The sequence below is a fragment of the Zingiber officinale genome, chromosome 11A, assembly GCF_018446385.1.
Source record: "Zingiber officinale cultivar Zhangliang chromosome 11A, Zo_v1.1, whole genome shotgun sequence".
Taxonomy (NCBI): domain Eukaryota; kingdom Viridiplantae; phylum Streptophyta; class Magnoliopsida; order Zingiberales; family Zingiberaceae; genus Zingiber; species Zingiber officinale.
In genome coordinates, this window is record NC_056006.1 from 92,875,297 (window position 1) to 92,891,769 (window position 16,473).

The 16,473-nt window shown below is 38.9% G+C and overlaps 1 protein-coding gene across 1 annotated transcript; it reads right to left on the reverse strand.

Moving 5' to 3' along the window:
* Window positions 1–203: 203 nt before the first annotated feature.
* LOC122031589 (dof zinc finger protein DOF4.5-like) lies at window positions 204–929 on the reverse strand. Its single transcript, XM_042590687.1, has one exon. The coding sequence runs from the start codon at window positions 927–929 to the stop codon at window positions 204–206; it is 726 nt and encodes a 241-aa protein (XP_042446621.1).
* Between the last annotated feature and the right edge of the window lie 15,544 nt (window positions 930–16,473).

The following is a 16,473-nucleotide window of genomic DNA, read 5'->3' on the forward strand; positions in this document are numbered from 1 at the left end:
GAAATTGCAATTTATAGAAGATTATTTTGGGATCTATATAATTTATAAAAACATGACAAGAAGTCTTTCCTCTCTCTCTCTATATCTCTGATCGACTGACTATTTCTGTCCATAGAACAACAAAAGGATTCAAGGACTCCATTGGAGTCTTTAATTAGGTGATGAACCTATTGAGAAACACATGATCAAGTCTACTGCATGAGTTATGGAGGCGGAGGTTGGGGAATGGAGCTTGCCATGTTGAAGACCATGTTGTTGTTTGATTGATGTCGATCTGCTGTAGCAGCAGGAGTTGTTGCGTTGCCTTGCTGCTGCTGCTGTTGTAGTTGTTGGAACAAGAGCAAGTTTTGGTGCTGCATCGTTAGGGACAACCGGGGTTGTTGCACCAACCGCTGGAGGCTGATCCCGCCCAAGGAGTTGAGCCCTGGCGCCGCCGGCATCGGTGCCCGGGGGAATTCCCCGGGGAGGATGCCGCCAGGAATTTGAAAAGCAGAGAAATCGTCTCCGGCGAGGCCAGCAGCGCTCCCTCCGCTGCCACCGTTGTAGAAGAATGGCACCGGCGTAGGCAGGGGAGCACCAACCACGCCGGCCGCCGCGGCTATTGCCGGAGCAGCATGCAGCATCTGCGGTTGTCCGGAAAGTTTGAACACTGCGGCCGGAGAAGAAGGCGACGGAGAGAGCTTTCTGTTCCTTCGGGGGTTCTTCTTGGAGCTGCTGCCTCCCTCGGGGACATTGCGGAGGGTGCCACCGTGCGTCCAGTGGCGCTTGCAGGTCCGGCAGTAGTACCTCGGCTGCGAGGTGTTGTAGTTGTTGTAGTAGCAGAATTTGGTGTCGTCGGACCCGCACCGCGCGCACGGCACGCGCGGAGGCGGCGCCGCCGCCGCCTGATCATGCGATCGCTGCCGCTTCTGCTGCTGCTGCTCCTCCATCGATCGATTTCGATGCTCTGGAAAAAGAATGGAGATTTGTTCGACTACTTGTAGAGGAAGACCGGAACAGGATCCAATTAATGCAGATATGAATGGATAGGTTTGAGAGGGGAGATTAATATTCAACGCGCCACTAAATCACCGAGCTTGGAACGCGATTCACTGCACGAAGCCTCATACTCAAAAACTATATCGGGAATTTGATTCGCACGTGGATGAATAAACCAGCAAATCTCTTCTTAGATATCAAAATATTCTCTCTATGCGTGCATTTGAAAATTAATTTACAAGGATGAATTGATAATCAGTAGATGAATAATAAGCAAGAGAAGAGAGGGATGAGGAGGAAGATGAAGAAGGGGGAAAAGTTTGGGATGAGAGGAAAAGGTCAGGAGGAAGGCATGCATGCATGAGGCTGTTAGGAATTAAAGGTGATAAGGGAAGCAGTTGTGGTATTGTTGTGGATTGGGTCGGAGTCCCCCTCAGCCTCAGGGCTTGGCTTGATCAGTAATGCTAATAATGGTTGAAAAGGGACAAAAGCCAGTAAGATGTAGATATATAGAAGAAAGAGAAGGGAACTGGGAAGGGGAAGGGGATGGAGGTGCGCGTGAACGGGTTGAGGGGAGGGAAGCTGCTGTCAGAATTGTGTAAGACTCTGCCGCTGCAGCTGCGGCCTGCAGCGCAGAGGTGAGAGGCTGTGCAATGTCCTTGGAGCGCACACTGCGCTTCCATAACAGGGAATGTAAATTCTTTTTGGGAAAAGATACCTTATAATTTAATTTAATGATGGCTAAATAGGTTTTTTATTAAAAGATAATGTATTATGGGTAAACGAATATTTTATGACAAATTATATATATATATATATATATATATATATATATATATATATATATATATATATATATATATATATATATATAGAGAGAGAGAGAGAGAGAGAGAGAGAGAGACTGTGGTTTGGTGCGGCAGAGATGAGCTAGAGGTTGACGTGGAACCCATGAGAGAGGAAACACATTAACTCATAAAATAAAATATGTCAAAAACGTCGTACATCCTCTCTCTCCCGAAAAACTCGGGCCGAAGCTCTCTAAATCGCCACATCTCCCTCTCTCGCCACGATCAGTCTATCACACCTCCCACTCTCTCTCGCTTCAGTTCCTTGCCGTCGCCCCCTCTCAACCGACGAGAGCCCTAGCTTCTCTCTCCTCGCGCCTGGGTTCCTCACCACCACAAAACCTCACAGGCGCCCTTCCCTCCTAATTGATGGGTTGCCGGTGGGAACGAGGTAGATCTCTCTCACAGCGAGCTTTCTCAAGCCACTACCTCCCTCTCTCGCTCACCTCTCTCACCTCAGTTCCTCATCGCGAAGTAGTTCCGTCGCGAAGTAGTTCCACACTATAGATCTCTCTCACAACTAGGTACTTTGTTTAATTTGATTCTGCGTTCATCGATTAAGCTTGTTTCCCTTGATTTGGGTTTTGAAGACTAGTGGTTGTTCAAGGGTTTAGGGAGATTATCCCTCTAATTCTGCATACATTGATTCTCTCTCGCATTCATTGTTATCTCTGTTTCACAACGCTTTGTCGCACTCCAAATAAAGATTTCGCTATGTGATGATGAATTGACATTACAGTCGATTCTGCAAACACCGTGTTTGTTTCCGCCAATAAAGTGTCTGTTCTTGGTTGTTTAACTCAAACTTGATTAGCTTAGGATTCCAATCGATATGTTGATATTCTATATGCATTTTCTTGTTTACTTATTAACAACGGTATAGTCTTTCATCATTGTTAATTAATATGAAGAATAACTATCAAGTTATTTTCTTATTTACTTATTAACTTATTAACTACTAGCTTAATTAATATGGAAAAAAATTATTTTAATTTCCATCATAATTATCAACTTGGACTTCGTTTCTGTTGACAATCTGTTGATTCATTATAGTTATAATACTTATGCTTTGCTTGACTGCTCTATCTTCTAAATAGTAATAATGTTTTCAGATAAAATTTAGAGCTATTTCTGGTATGTTTAGAGCTATTTATGGTTTGTTGGCCTAACTATTGAATTCATGTCGTTCTTTCTGTTTCCGGACAATATTGAATTAACAACAACAATAACACAACTAAGCCTTTCCAATCAAATTTTTTTGACTAATCTGTTTAGTTTTTATGGATTTTATTCTATTATTCTGTTTTATAAAAATGTTAAAGTTTAGTGTCTCTGTCAAGTTATTTGGAATAGTTGTTGTTGTTGGATCGATACGCACATGTGAAAATGGGGTGAATCACGTGATTTTTTTAAAAACTTGTTTTCTCGTTTTAAAATCAAAGTGTACACAGCGGAAAGTAAATAAGAAAGCAAACAAAACATCAGAAAACATGAACAATTTTTACTTGATTCGGAGCCTTCGGCGACTCCTACTCCAAGACCCAGGTCCTGCGGATCTATCGATGGGTAATCCACTAAAAACCTCTTCCGGTACATCTGGAAGAGAGAATCGAGTACAAGTGAGATTAGGTCAAGTGCAACACACTGCACTTGTCCTTTTGTAGTAATTAAGCAAAAAAAATGTTGCCAACACTTAAGGATTGAAATAAGAGCACTTGTGTTGATGTTGGTCTGCGGGCATGATCGGAACTCCTCGGAGCAATCGTCGGGCACAACAGCTTTACCGTAGAGTTGTAGCAGGAACCAGCAACAGTCGGAAGCTTAAACAGATGCACAGTAGCTCGTATATCAGTGTTGTTTGAATCCCTTCATGAGACTGCCTTATATAAGTCATGGAAGGCACCTTTCATAGCCGTCGAAAGTGCCTCCAATGGGTTAAATTTGATCCTGAACATTCAGACACTTATCCACGGCCAGGTCAAAATTTCACCCTGCGAAAGGCGCCTTCTATGAACAGTACGAAGGTGCCTTCACTGCTGAAGGCGCCTTTAGATATTGTTCATCCGAAGGCAAATATGCTCCTTTTGTCCTGCAAAATAACGTTAGTCCAAATAACCTGCAAAATAAATATTAGGATAATAATAATTAATAATAAAGTGTAGTAATTAGTTTCTATCCTCTCAAACCAGGAACTAGTCAAGGTCTTAGTTTAGGGATCCTAAATGAACCTAAACTGGACTGATGCCTACTGTCCATCAACCGGGACACGTCATCACAAGGTCACTCTTCTCTAGTGACTTACCTTAACTTATCAATTTTCCAGACATCTGGTCAGCCTGTCGACTTGTCTGAACTTCACACCAACTATCCGATCGACCCATTGACCTAGATAGATTTCTTGCCAGATATTCGGTTAGCCTATCGACCTATCTGGTCTTCGTACCAGCTATCTGGTCGGCCCGTTGACATAGCTAGATTTCTTGCCAAATGTCCAGTCAGCCCGTCAACCTATATGGACTTCTTCTGCACATTTAATCAAGCGGTTAGATCACAACAAAACCTAACTTAATTTACTTGTCATTCATCAAAACTTGAGTTAGACTATTAGTGCAAACTACACCAATAGTTGTTTCTTTATCTACTTATCTATTGTCAAATATAATGTGAGGGGCGCATAGAAATGGAAGAAAATAGAGTTGATGATCAAGAATTCATTCCTCAAGTTGCAGATGATCGAAAGCCAAAAATTAGAATGGAATTTCCAACACTAGACGATGCATATTCATTCTATAACTAATACACACGAGAAGTCAGATTTAGTTTAAGGAATAGTATGAGCAGGAAAAATAAAATGACAAATGAAATGACGTGAAAAATAATTGTATGCTTTAAAGGACATACAGATCTAATGCAGAATAATAAACATCCAAACCCTAATCAACTAATAAGGGAAAGAGCATGTGGTGCAATTAGAACGGGTTGTAAGTCAAATATTACATTTGTCAAGAAACAGACGGGACTTAATTGGGTTGTCTGTAATTTTATAGAAACCTATAATCATCCGTTCTCGAATCCATCAAAGGTGCATTTGCTACTCTCACATCGTAGTATTTGATAGCCAAGAAAGCATTGAAAAAACAGTTTACAAAGGCCAATGTACCAATTTATCAACAAATACGTTTATTAGAGATAGAGTATGGATGCCCTGAGTAGGTAGGTTGCATAGAAAAAGAAATTAGAAACTTTGAGAGAAATCTAAGGGATGGACAAAAGGGTATTGATGCTGAAACACTGATCGAGTTTTTTACATCTGAGCAAGAGAAGAATTCATCTTTTTCTTTGATTATAAGACTGATTCAGATAACAGATTTAGTAGGTGTTTTTAGGTTGATCATGTATCAAGAAAGGTATACAGTATATTTGGTGATGTTGTTATATTTGATACGACATATAACACCAATAGATATGACTTGATTTTGACACCATTTGTAGGAGTTAATCATCATCATCAGACAATTCTTTTTTGTTGTGGGGTTTTTTAGTGATGAGAAAATTGAGTCTTTTGTTTGGTTGCTTATAAAGTTCTTAGAAAAAAGGTAGATCCGCTACCTTAGCGGCCCCCCTAGTGCCGGCCCCACGGATATGGAGGGAGGTGCTTATAAAGTTCTTAGAAGCTATGCCTAAAGGTACACCAAACATTATCATCATTGACCAAGATCCTGTTATGACAAAAACTATTACACAAGTTTTCCCTCAAATAGTGCATCGATATTATTTATGACAAATATTGAACAAATTCTCAAATAAATTAAACCCTTTGACTTTTTGAAACCACTATCATAGCATAAAGAATATCATTGTAAATTCTACAACACCTGATGATTTTGAAAAGTCATGGGAAGAGACTATCAAGTGTGCTAACTTAGAGAAAAATGATTGGTTGTCCTTGATATATCAATTACGATACAGATGGGTGCCAACATATTTTAGTCATATATTTTCTACAGGAATGTCAAGTAGTCAAAGATTTAAAGACTCATATGCATTTTTCAAAAATATGTCTTAAATAAGAACTTATTAATGGATTTTATCACCTGTTTTAATAGAACACTAAGACACCAAAGACACAATGAGTTAGTTGCGGACCATAATGATATGAATGAGTATCCTAAGGTTAAGACAACTTGGCCAATGAAAACTCAAATGGTTGAGTTGTACACAAGAAAGAAATGGCTAGAGTTTCAAAGTGAAATGACTGAGAGTCATAGTTATCATGTGTAACAGACATTTACAAGAGTTGCCTCAGCGGTTTACCATATGATGAAATTCCAAAGTTATTCTTCCTCAAAATCAAGAGTGCTCATGCATGATAAATAAAGGGACTACATATCGTATAGCTACATGAAATTTGAGTTTGAGTGTTTTCTATGCAGACATATGTTAGCTTTTTTTCTTATCAACCAAGTATTTCTTTTGCCTGATATGTATATACTCAAACGATGGACACAGGATGTAAAAGTTGGAGCAATATATGTTTTAGGAGAGTAAAATGTCATTGATGATCTAGATTCAGAAAGGTATTTGATGTCGAGGTACTCGAGGTTATTCTATAAAGCTTCAGTATTAGTTGATGATGTCATCTTTGACTAATGAGAGGACAACCTTCTTGGATGAACAATTCGATTGTATCTAAAATAAAATTCAAGAGATGTTCATTAGTACAACATGCAGTGATAGAAGTCAAAAAAAGAAATGCATTGATGAGAGTCTTAGTATTATTGATCCTTCTGTAGTAAGAACTAAGAAATGTGGAAAGAAATTAAAATCATCAAAGGAGAAATCAACCTCAAATTTTAGGCTATGTCATGGATGCGGACATTGAGGAGTGTCACATGACAAGTGTAACTGTCCCAATTTATAGTAAGGATATGTGTCGATTCAATTTTGTATTTTTATTATATTATTTCTTGCACGCAAATTTATTTTATTATATTTTATATATGATAATGTGTCAATTATCAGATCAATTGAAGATAATAATCATATCAGTCTTGAAGACTGATACGGATATAGGGCAGGGGGAATTAAGTGGAAATTGGAGGGCATTTTGGTCAATGGCTAAGTAGGGAGAACACTGTAGCAAACGAGGGGCGGCTTCGTTTGGGGTGTTGGTTGCTACTCGAAAAACCTATTAGTTCCACTGTACAAATATTTTATACAAAGATCTGAACCTTTTCCTAGCTACCATGTGTTCTTTTTAAATTAAACTTGGATCGCCTGCGGAACTTAACACGTTTGATCCTAAGTTTAATTTATTTGTTTTTTTAGATTTAGACTTGGATCTCCTGCGGAACTTAACACGTTCGATCCAAATCACCTAGGTCACAAAGACAATTAAATATCTATTTCCAAAATCGGCTTCCAGTATTGCATGGCGAGGCACATGACCTTCTTGGATATGAGAGCAACCACCACCGACTAGACAAAGCCTTTTAAGGAAATTAAATATTTAACCTTCCCATAGTAACCCTAGGTTAACCACTAAGAACAATCAAATCACAAGGAAAAGAAAAAAAAACAAAAGAATACAACTTCGAAAACTAATTCGAAAAACTAGAATCACATGCCTTTTGTATTTGGTATTTTTACAAAGAAACAAAACTAACATGATGCGGAAAACTATTATTAGTTATACCTTTCTTTGTGAATAATGACCTCTTGATCTTCTACCGTATTCCTCTTCTAATCTCGAATGTTGTGTGGGCAACGATCTTCCGAGATGAGGACCACCTAGTACCTTCTTCTCCTTCCTTCAAGTTTCGGCCAAGCACAAAACAACTCAAAAAATGAAGAACTTTTTCCACCAACCAAGCTCCAAGGGATGCAAGCTTTCTCTTCTTCTTCTCCAAGCTAAGATCCGGCCACCACTTGATCTCCAAGAAGGATGAGAGGTTCGACCACACCAAAGGAGAGAAGAGAACTTGAAGGGGTCGGCCACACCAAGGAAGAAAAGAGGGAGAAAATAGAATAGAGGTTGTTCACCTTGAAGGCACCCAAACCCCCTCTTTTATAATCCTTAGTTTTGACAAATAAGGAAATTTAATTACAATAAAATTTCCTTAACTTTTCTTGACATGAATTAATTAAGAAAAATTAAATAAAATTTCCTAATAACCCATGTCATGGCCGGCCACCTCATGGAAGAGCAAATAAGGTAGTTTTTAATCAACCAATTAAAATTCCTTATTTGTTTCCGAAAATTTTAAAAAATAAAATTTCCCTTTAAAATCTCTTCATGGTTGATAAAAAGAAATTTCTATAATTTTAATTTTTCAATATGTGAATAATTTACAAAGAAGACAAATAAAATATCCTTTCAATCTACAAATAAGGAAAGAGATTTAATCTCTTTTCTTAATCTTTTGTAGAAACTTATAAAGAGATATTTTAATTTTTAATCTCTCTTTTAAATTATATCTTCCACATAAGAAAATTTTAAAATTAAAATTCTTTTCTATTTTAATAGGGCTGGCCACCTAAGCTTGGGTTCAAGCTAGGGCCGACCACCCATGGACCAAGGCTTGGCTGGCCCTAGCTTGGTTCTCGAGCTAGCTTGGTCGGCCCCTACAACATGGGTATGAAGGTGGATATAGGTGGGTATAGTATTTTATAACTAAGAGGCTACGATAGGGACCGAGAGCAGGAATTGGTTTTGGTCTTCCGATAAAATTAAGCATCCCGTGTTCGCCCCGAACACACAACTTAATTTTATCAATAATAATTCATTCCACTAGAGAACTATTATTGACCTACCACACCAATCCCAAATTACATTTTTGGGCTCCTTCTTATTATGAGTGTGATAGTCTCCTTGTGTTTAAGATGTCGAATGCCCACTAATTAAGTGAGTTACTGACAACTCATTTAATTAATATCTTAGTCCAAGAGTAGTACCACTCAACCTTATCGTCATGTCGGACTAAGTCCACCTGCAAGGTTTAACATGACAATCCTTATGAGCTCCTCTTGGGAACATTATCAACATAGATCACTAGGACACAGTTTCCTTCTATAATCAACAACACACACTATAAGTGATATCATTTCCCAACTTATCGGGCTTATTGATTTATCGAACTAAATCTCACCCATTGATAAATTAAAGAAATAAATATTAAATATATGTGTTTGTTATTATATTAGGATTAAGAGCACACACTTCCATAATAACTGAGGTCTTTGTTCCTTTATGAAGTCAGTATAAAAGAAACGACCTCTAATGGTCCTACTCAATACACTCTTAGTGTACTAGTATAATTATGTAACGCCCGAAAATTCTCAAAATAATTATTAGAAATATCCTAGTATTTTAGGATATTTTTACAGAATTTTTAGAATAGCGGAAGTAGCAAAAATAAATAGAAAACGAAAACAGCCTACGCGGGAATTGAACCCGAGACCTAGCGAACCCTATTACTTATAGATAGCTTTAGTAAACCAAGTGAACCCAGCAGGGCCGTGCTGAAAGGAAAGGGAAACAATTATATTTATATTTGAGTTGGGTGAATTAACCACTTAATATAAATAGGGAATTAATAAGTGAAGAGTTATTTTTAACGTAACTCTCCTCTCCCTCAAACCCTCACCGCCGCCCACTTTCCCTCCTCCTTCTCTCGGCGCACCAAGCAAAGGCTAGGGTTCCGCCCCTAGGCTACCCGGAGCACCTTCCGGCGACGACTCCGACACGATGACGCTTCCCTTTGCGAGAGGAACACCCAGACGCAAGAGAATCGTCGAGAAGATCGTCTCCACCGGAAATCTAGCGATTAGAATCGTAAGAAAACCAGCACAGGAGGTAAAAAATCCCTCGCCTGCAGTATAAGTAGCTTCCGTATGAATTTATGCTTCACTTTAGTAGTATGTAGACTTTCAGCACAAAGGATGCGAACTAGCGCATACCAAGTGTTCGATTAAATTATTAACACAGTTAAAATGCAACTTAGGCATTTTATTAGCTTAGGTAAATGCAATAGAATCATTTTTACAGCTTATTTAGTCTTGCTACAGCTCTTATGGGACTAGATGTCCAATAGGTGGGCTCCCACAATCGCCTCTAGGTTCAGACAACCTAGCTCTGGGTTCAGATAACCTAGAAAGAGCAAGACAAGCAATAATTAGCTATGTTCAGTATTTTACTTTTTCAGTGGCACTTGGGTTGGACTCCCACAGTCGTCCCTAGGTTCAGATAACCTAGTAACCCTACTAGATTCGGGACTTGCAAACCCGGGACTAGTTAGGGATGCGCGCATAGCAAGTACAGTTGCCGGGCCCGAACAGCAGCATGATTATGTATTTTCATCTATCTATGATTGAATAGTTTTCAAAACTCACAAATCAGTTGTGTATACATTTTAAACTCAGTTCTAGCTTGGTCTTAGTTTTAGCTCAGTTCATGCTTCAGCTTAGTTTTTTCATTATTGATACATGTGATAGTTCGATGATCAGTTTTGATTTCTATGTGTGTATGTCATGCCATGCTTAGCGTATTCAGTATACATATATTTCAAGTAGCATGTTTTCAAAGCATCAATTGCATCGTATGCATGTTTTGTGAGGTAGATGGTTTCTTACTAAGCATAAAGCTTACAGATACTCTTTCCTTATACTGCAGATAAAGATAAAGGAAAGATGGACTAGCGGAGGCTGGAGGACAATGTAACGACGGTGTGTGTGGAAAAAGGAACTTGGAATAACGATGTTTGGGAACTAGCCCACTTAGAACATAACATTCTCTTTATGTCATTACTTTCTTGCACCTTAGTATGTTAAATGCCATGAAATAATACATTATGCACTCTACCATGCTTAGAACATTGGTTATGTGATGTTAGAATGTTTCTCAGTTGTTTTAGAACTTGTATGAGTGATTGAGGCACGAAACAGTGCTGAAATTAGACTTCTGGTACGAAATCATAAACCCCAATCGATCGGCCGATCGATTGGAGGCTTCTCAATCGATCGGCCGATCGATTGAGAAGTTCGCACTGCGAACAGTAAGCTCCTAGATCGATCCGGATGCCTTCTGTCGCGAACAGAAAGCCCTGGGATCGATCACTGGATCTATTGGCCAGTCTGGATCGATCAGCCGATCGATCCAGAATATTGCCCGAGCACAGTAGCGTGCTGGATCGATCACTGGATCGATCCAACCTAAGTTCCGCATACAGTAGCATGCTGGGTCGATCACTGGATCGATTAGACCATTCCATCGATCCATGGATCGATTGGGAGGCCTGACAACAGCCGAAAGACCCTTAGTTCAGTTCCTTGACCATGGGGGATGTAAATTATGTCATGAATAGTTTAGATTACACTCCTTAGCACATATAGAATAAAGAAATGATAAGAGCTTAGCAAAGTTTTAATTAGTACAGCTTCCGCGTCTAGATTTAGTGATGGTCATGGATGTAGTTTAGCACAGCATAATGTGACGGTCCGGCCTTACAGCTTAGTCAGTAGAAGGCGGGTCGTTACAAATTATATAGTTAAGATAAACTAATTTCTAATTACACTACGACCTTCCAATTGTTTGTTCCTTTCCATCTTGGTCGTGAGCTACTGTTTATAATTTATAAGGTATTGATAACATTATCTTCTGTATGTGACATCACATACTATGTTATCTACAATATAAATTAATTGAACAACTACAAATAAATGTAGATAAATTTGATCAAATGTGATTCTTTATTCAAAATAAATGTCTATAAAAGCTTAGACTTTCAGTATACACTCTAACAATCTCCCACTTATACTAATGACTAAGCTGCCATATCTGCTGCCATACATCTGATTCTCATCCCCTCCACATGCCGATCGAAAGCTTTTGCTGGAAGGTCCTTAGTGAAAGGATCTGCCAGGTTATCTGCTGATGTAATCTTGGCGATGACAACTTCTCCTCGCTTCACGATATCTCGTATCAGGTGGTACTTGCGCTCTATATGTTTACTTGCCTTATGGGCTCGTGGTTCCTTCGAGTTTGCAACTGCACCGTTATTATCACAATAAATTGTGATGATTTTGGGCAAACCAGGAATCACATCTAAGTCCATTAGAAAGTTCCTGAGCCATACTGCTTCTTTAGCTGCCTCAGAGGCTGCCACATACTCAGCTTCCATGGTTGAGTCCGAAACGCATTTCTGCTTAACACTCCTCTATACAATGGCTCCACCTCCTAAAGTAAACACATAGCCTGATGTAAACTTACTGTTGTCCCTATCCGATTGGAAATCTGAATCCGTGTAACCCACAGGGAGTAAATCGTCTGCTTGGTAAACTAACATATAATCTCTAGTCCTTCTCAAGTACTTTAATATATGCTTTATCGCAGTCTAATGTCCTTGTCCAGGGTTACTCTGATATCTGATAACCATGTCCATGACAAAACAGATATAAGGTCTCGTACACAGCATTGCATATATAAGGCTTCCTACAGCCGAAGCATAAGGAATTCCTTTCACGTCCTCTATCTCTTTTGATGTCTTTGGAGACATCTCTTTAGATAGAGCTACTCCATGCCTAAAAGGTAAGAACCCTTTCTTGGAATTCTGCATGCTAAAACGAGCAAGGATTGTATCTATATATGAAGCTTGGGATAGACGCAACATTCTTTTCTTGCGATCCCTTATAACTTTGATTCCAAGAATGTGTGCACAATCTCCTAAGTCCTTCATATCAAATTGTTTGGATAACCATACCCTTACGTCCGATAATACCTTGACATTGTTGTCAATTAACAAAATATCATCTACGTATAGTACAAGAAATACCACCACATTTCCGTTACACTTCTTGTATACATAAGACTCATCCGGACACTGAATAAATCCATATGACTGGATTACTTCATTAAACCGGATGTTCCAAGATCTTGAAGCTTGCTTCAGTCCATAAATGGACCGATTGAGCTTGCACACTAGATGCTCTTTGCCTTTTTCAATGAACCCTTCTGGTTGCTTCATATGAATGTTTTCTTCAAGACTTCCATTAAGGAAAGCTGTCTTGACATCCATTTGCCAAATCTCATAATCCATATGAGCGGCAATGGATAAGAGTATCCGGATAGACTTAAGCATGGCTACCGGTGAAAAGGTCTCCTCATAATCGATTCCCTCTTTCTGAGTGTACCTTTCGCAACAAGCCTTGCTTTGAAGGTTTCTACCTTCCTGTCTGTCCCTCTTTTTCTTTTGTAGATCCACTTGCATCCAATGGCTTTTACACCATCAGGTGGTTCTACAAGCTCCCAGACCTTATTAGAGTACATAAACTCTATTTCAGAATTCATTGCCTTTTGCCAAGATGCTGCATCTATATCTTGGAGTGCTTCATCATATGTTCGGGGATCAGGTTCATGTTTACCCGGGATCAAGTCCGAAGACTCTCCCAAAAACATGAATCTCTCAGGTTCCCTTACAACTCTCCCACTACGATGAGGCACAGTCTGTGGTTGTGTATCATGTGTGACATGTGTTGCAGTATCTTGTGGTACTTCATCTTGTACTGTTGGTACTAAAGTAGACGTGTCCTCTCTAAGTTCTTCTAAAACAATTTTGCTACTGGGCTTGTGATCCATTATATAGTGTTCTTCTAAAAATTGGGCATTGGTGCTAACAATGACCTTCTGGTCTTTAGGACTATAAAATAAACCACCTTTCATTCCTCTGGGATAACCCACAAACATGCGAATTTCTGTACGGGATTCTAACTTATCAGCATCTGGTTTCAGCACATGTGCTGGACTACCGCAAATCCGAATATGTCTTAGACTGAGTTTTCGCCCATTCCACAATTTTGTGTGAGTAGAAGATACTGATTTAGAAGGTACTAAGTTCAGAATGTGCACTGCCGTTTTCAGAGCGTATCCCTAAAATGAATTTGGTAATTCAGGCGGAATTGCTCAAAACTTCTAGGTAGCGTTTGGAGGATCATATCGATATGGGTTTCCCTATCAATTTCTCCTCCAAGGATTTGTATTTCATTTAGATAAGCCATCATCTTTAGGATATGATCCCTCACGGGAGTACCCTCTTGCATGGTGGTCGTCATTATCTTTCTCATGACTTCTTGCCTAGAGGCTCGATCCTGGTGACCAAAGAGTTCCTTGAGATTGTTCATAATATCACAAGCTGTTGGCAAATCTTGATGCTGATGTTGCAATACATTTGACATTGAAGCCAAAATGTAGCACCGCGCCATCTCATCTTCTTTTACCCATTTCCTATGATACTCAATCTCCTCTTGGGTAGATTCACCATTGGGTGCATCAGGGCAAGGCTCAGTCAATACAAACTTATAGCTTTCAGCAGTAAGAACAATGTCCAGGTTCCTTTTCCAATCTATGTAGTTAGGACCAGTAAGTCTATTCTCTTTTAGTATGATGGCCAGTGGGTTGAAAGTCATCCTAAGAATCATAAATAACTTTTGATCAGAACTCTAAATTTAGAATAATATTGATTCCTCAAACAATACTATTTTAAATTAACCAACATCTCAAAACACCGTGAATTTTGTATGCCACGATAGTGTGGACGTATACAAATTCAACATTTATAAAAGGAGGGTGTACCCCATTAATTTTATTATCTTGTCAACCTAACTTTTTGACAAATAAAATTAATAGTTGGTTTCCTTTGGTCACACGAATAATAGCAGTGACTCCGATGGGGAGGATACTATTAGACGTGCCTAAGTGTATACCATTACTTGACACTAAGTCCATTAATAAGATTGTGCCCCTTCCGATGGGGAAGATCACACACTCTTAATTAATTTCCTATAGTCATCCAAAATGGAAGTTTGATATAGTGATCCACAAACAAACTCATCCGATATGAAGGAAGGCACTCAGAGCCAACGCGCAAGCTTGTTTGCATCACTTACAAACCAGTAATGGAGACCATGGAATTTATTTAAAATCTCTCTCCCACTTAGTTATTTAAAGTGAGGAATTTTGACTATGCTAGCCTACTTAACATGCATACTAACAAGCACACACAACACAGTATAAAAGCAATAAATAAAAAAAATTAATTTTCAACTATTATGACTTTTATCTATTGTTGTCCTATGTGTGTTGCCATCCCTAGCTGCTGCCATTTTTTGCCACCGCCACCGGGTCTAGTTGTCGCATCCATTTTGCTCCTTGTTCCGCTGCGCCTCTGGTCCTCAAAAGGTTCCACGCCTTGCAAGATTCGATCCGCGACACAAATAGAATTTTACATTTTTCGATCCTATATTCCTCGAAGGAATGTACATGTATCTAGATCAAAAAAATAAAATTCTAATAAAACTAAATACAGCTCCTGCTGTATTTTATAATACAATCATGCACACTTAATAAAATGCCCTTGACATGTCCAAGGGTCCAATCACACACACAATAACTATAAGTCATAATAGTTGGATCCTGCATCTACAAAGTTAGCACATCCTACTATTATCCTGCCTAAATTATGTATGACATGTGCATAATTAAACAAATACCAAATACACAAAGGCAAAACCCTAGTTCTGATACCAATTGTTGGTTGCTACTCGGAAAACCTATTGGTTCCACTATACAAAAATTTTGTACAAAAATCTGAACCTTTTCCTAGCTACCATGTGTTCTTTTTAAATTAAACTTGGATCGCCTGCGGAACTTAACACGTTTGATCCTAAGTTTAATTTATTTGTTCTTTTAGGTTTAGACTTGGATCTCCTGCGGAACTTAACACGTTCGATCCAAATCACCTAGGTCACAAAGACAATTAAATATCTATTTCCAAAATCGGCTTCCAGTAATGCATGGCAAGGCACATGGCCTTCTTGGATATGGGAGCAACCACCACCAACTAGACAAAGCCTTTTAAGGAAATTAAATATTTAACCTTCCCATAATAACCCTAGGTTAACCACTAAGAACAATCAAATCACAAGGAAAAGAAAAAAAAACAAAAGAATACAACTTCGAAAACTAATTCGAAAAACTAGAATCACATGCCTTTTGTATTTGGTATTTTTACAAAGAAACAAAACTAACATGATGCGGAAAACTATTATTAGTTATACCTTTCTTTGTGAATAATGACCTCTTGATCTTCTACCGTATTCCTCTTCTAATCTCAGACGTTGTGTGGGCAACGATCTTCCGAGATGAGGACCACCTAGCACCTTCTTCTCCTTCCTTCAAGTTTCGGCCAAGCACAAAACAACTCAAAAGATGAAGAACTTTTTCCACCAACCAAGCTCCAAGGGATGCAAGCTTTCTCTTCTTCTTCTCCAAGCTAAGATCCGGCCACCACTTGATCTCCAAGAAGGATGAGAGGTTCGACCACACCAAAGGAGAGAAGAGAACTTGAAGGGGTCGGCCACACCAAGGAAGAAAAGAGGGAGAAAATAGAATAGAGGTTGTTCACCTTGATGGCACCCAAACCCCCTCTTTTATAATCCTTAGCTTTGGCAAATAAGGAAATTTAATTACAATAATTTTTTTTTAACTTTCCTTGACATGAATTAGTTAAGAAAAATTAAATAAAATTTCCTAATAACCCATGTCATGGCCGGCCACCTCATGGAAGAGCAAATAAGGCAATTTTCAATCAACCAA

Excerpts from the sequence above, each read along its gene's own strand:
- LOC122031589 (XM_042590687.1), bottom strand. The coding sequence starts at position 929 with ATGGAGGAGCAGCAGCAGCAGAAGCGGCAGCGATCGCATGATCAGGCG.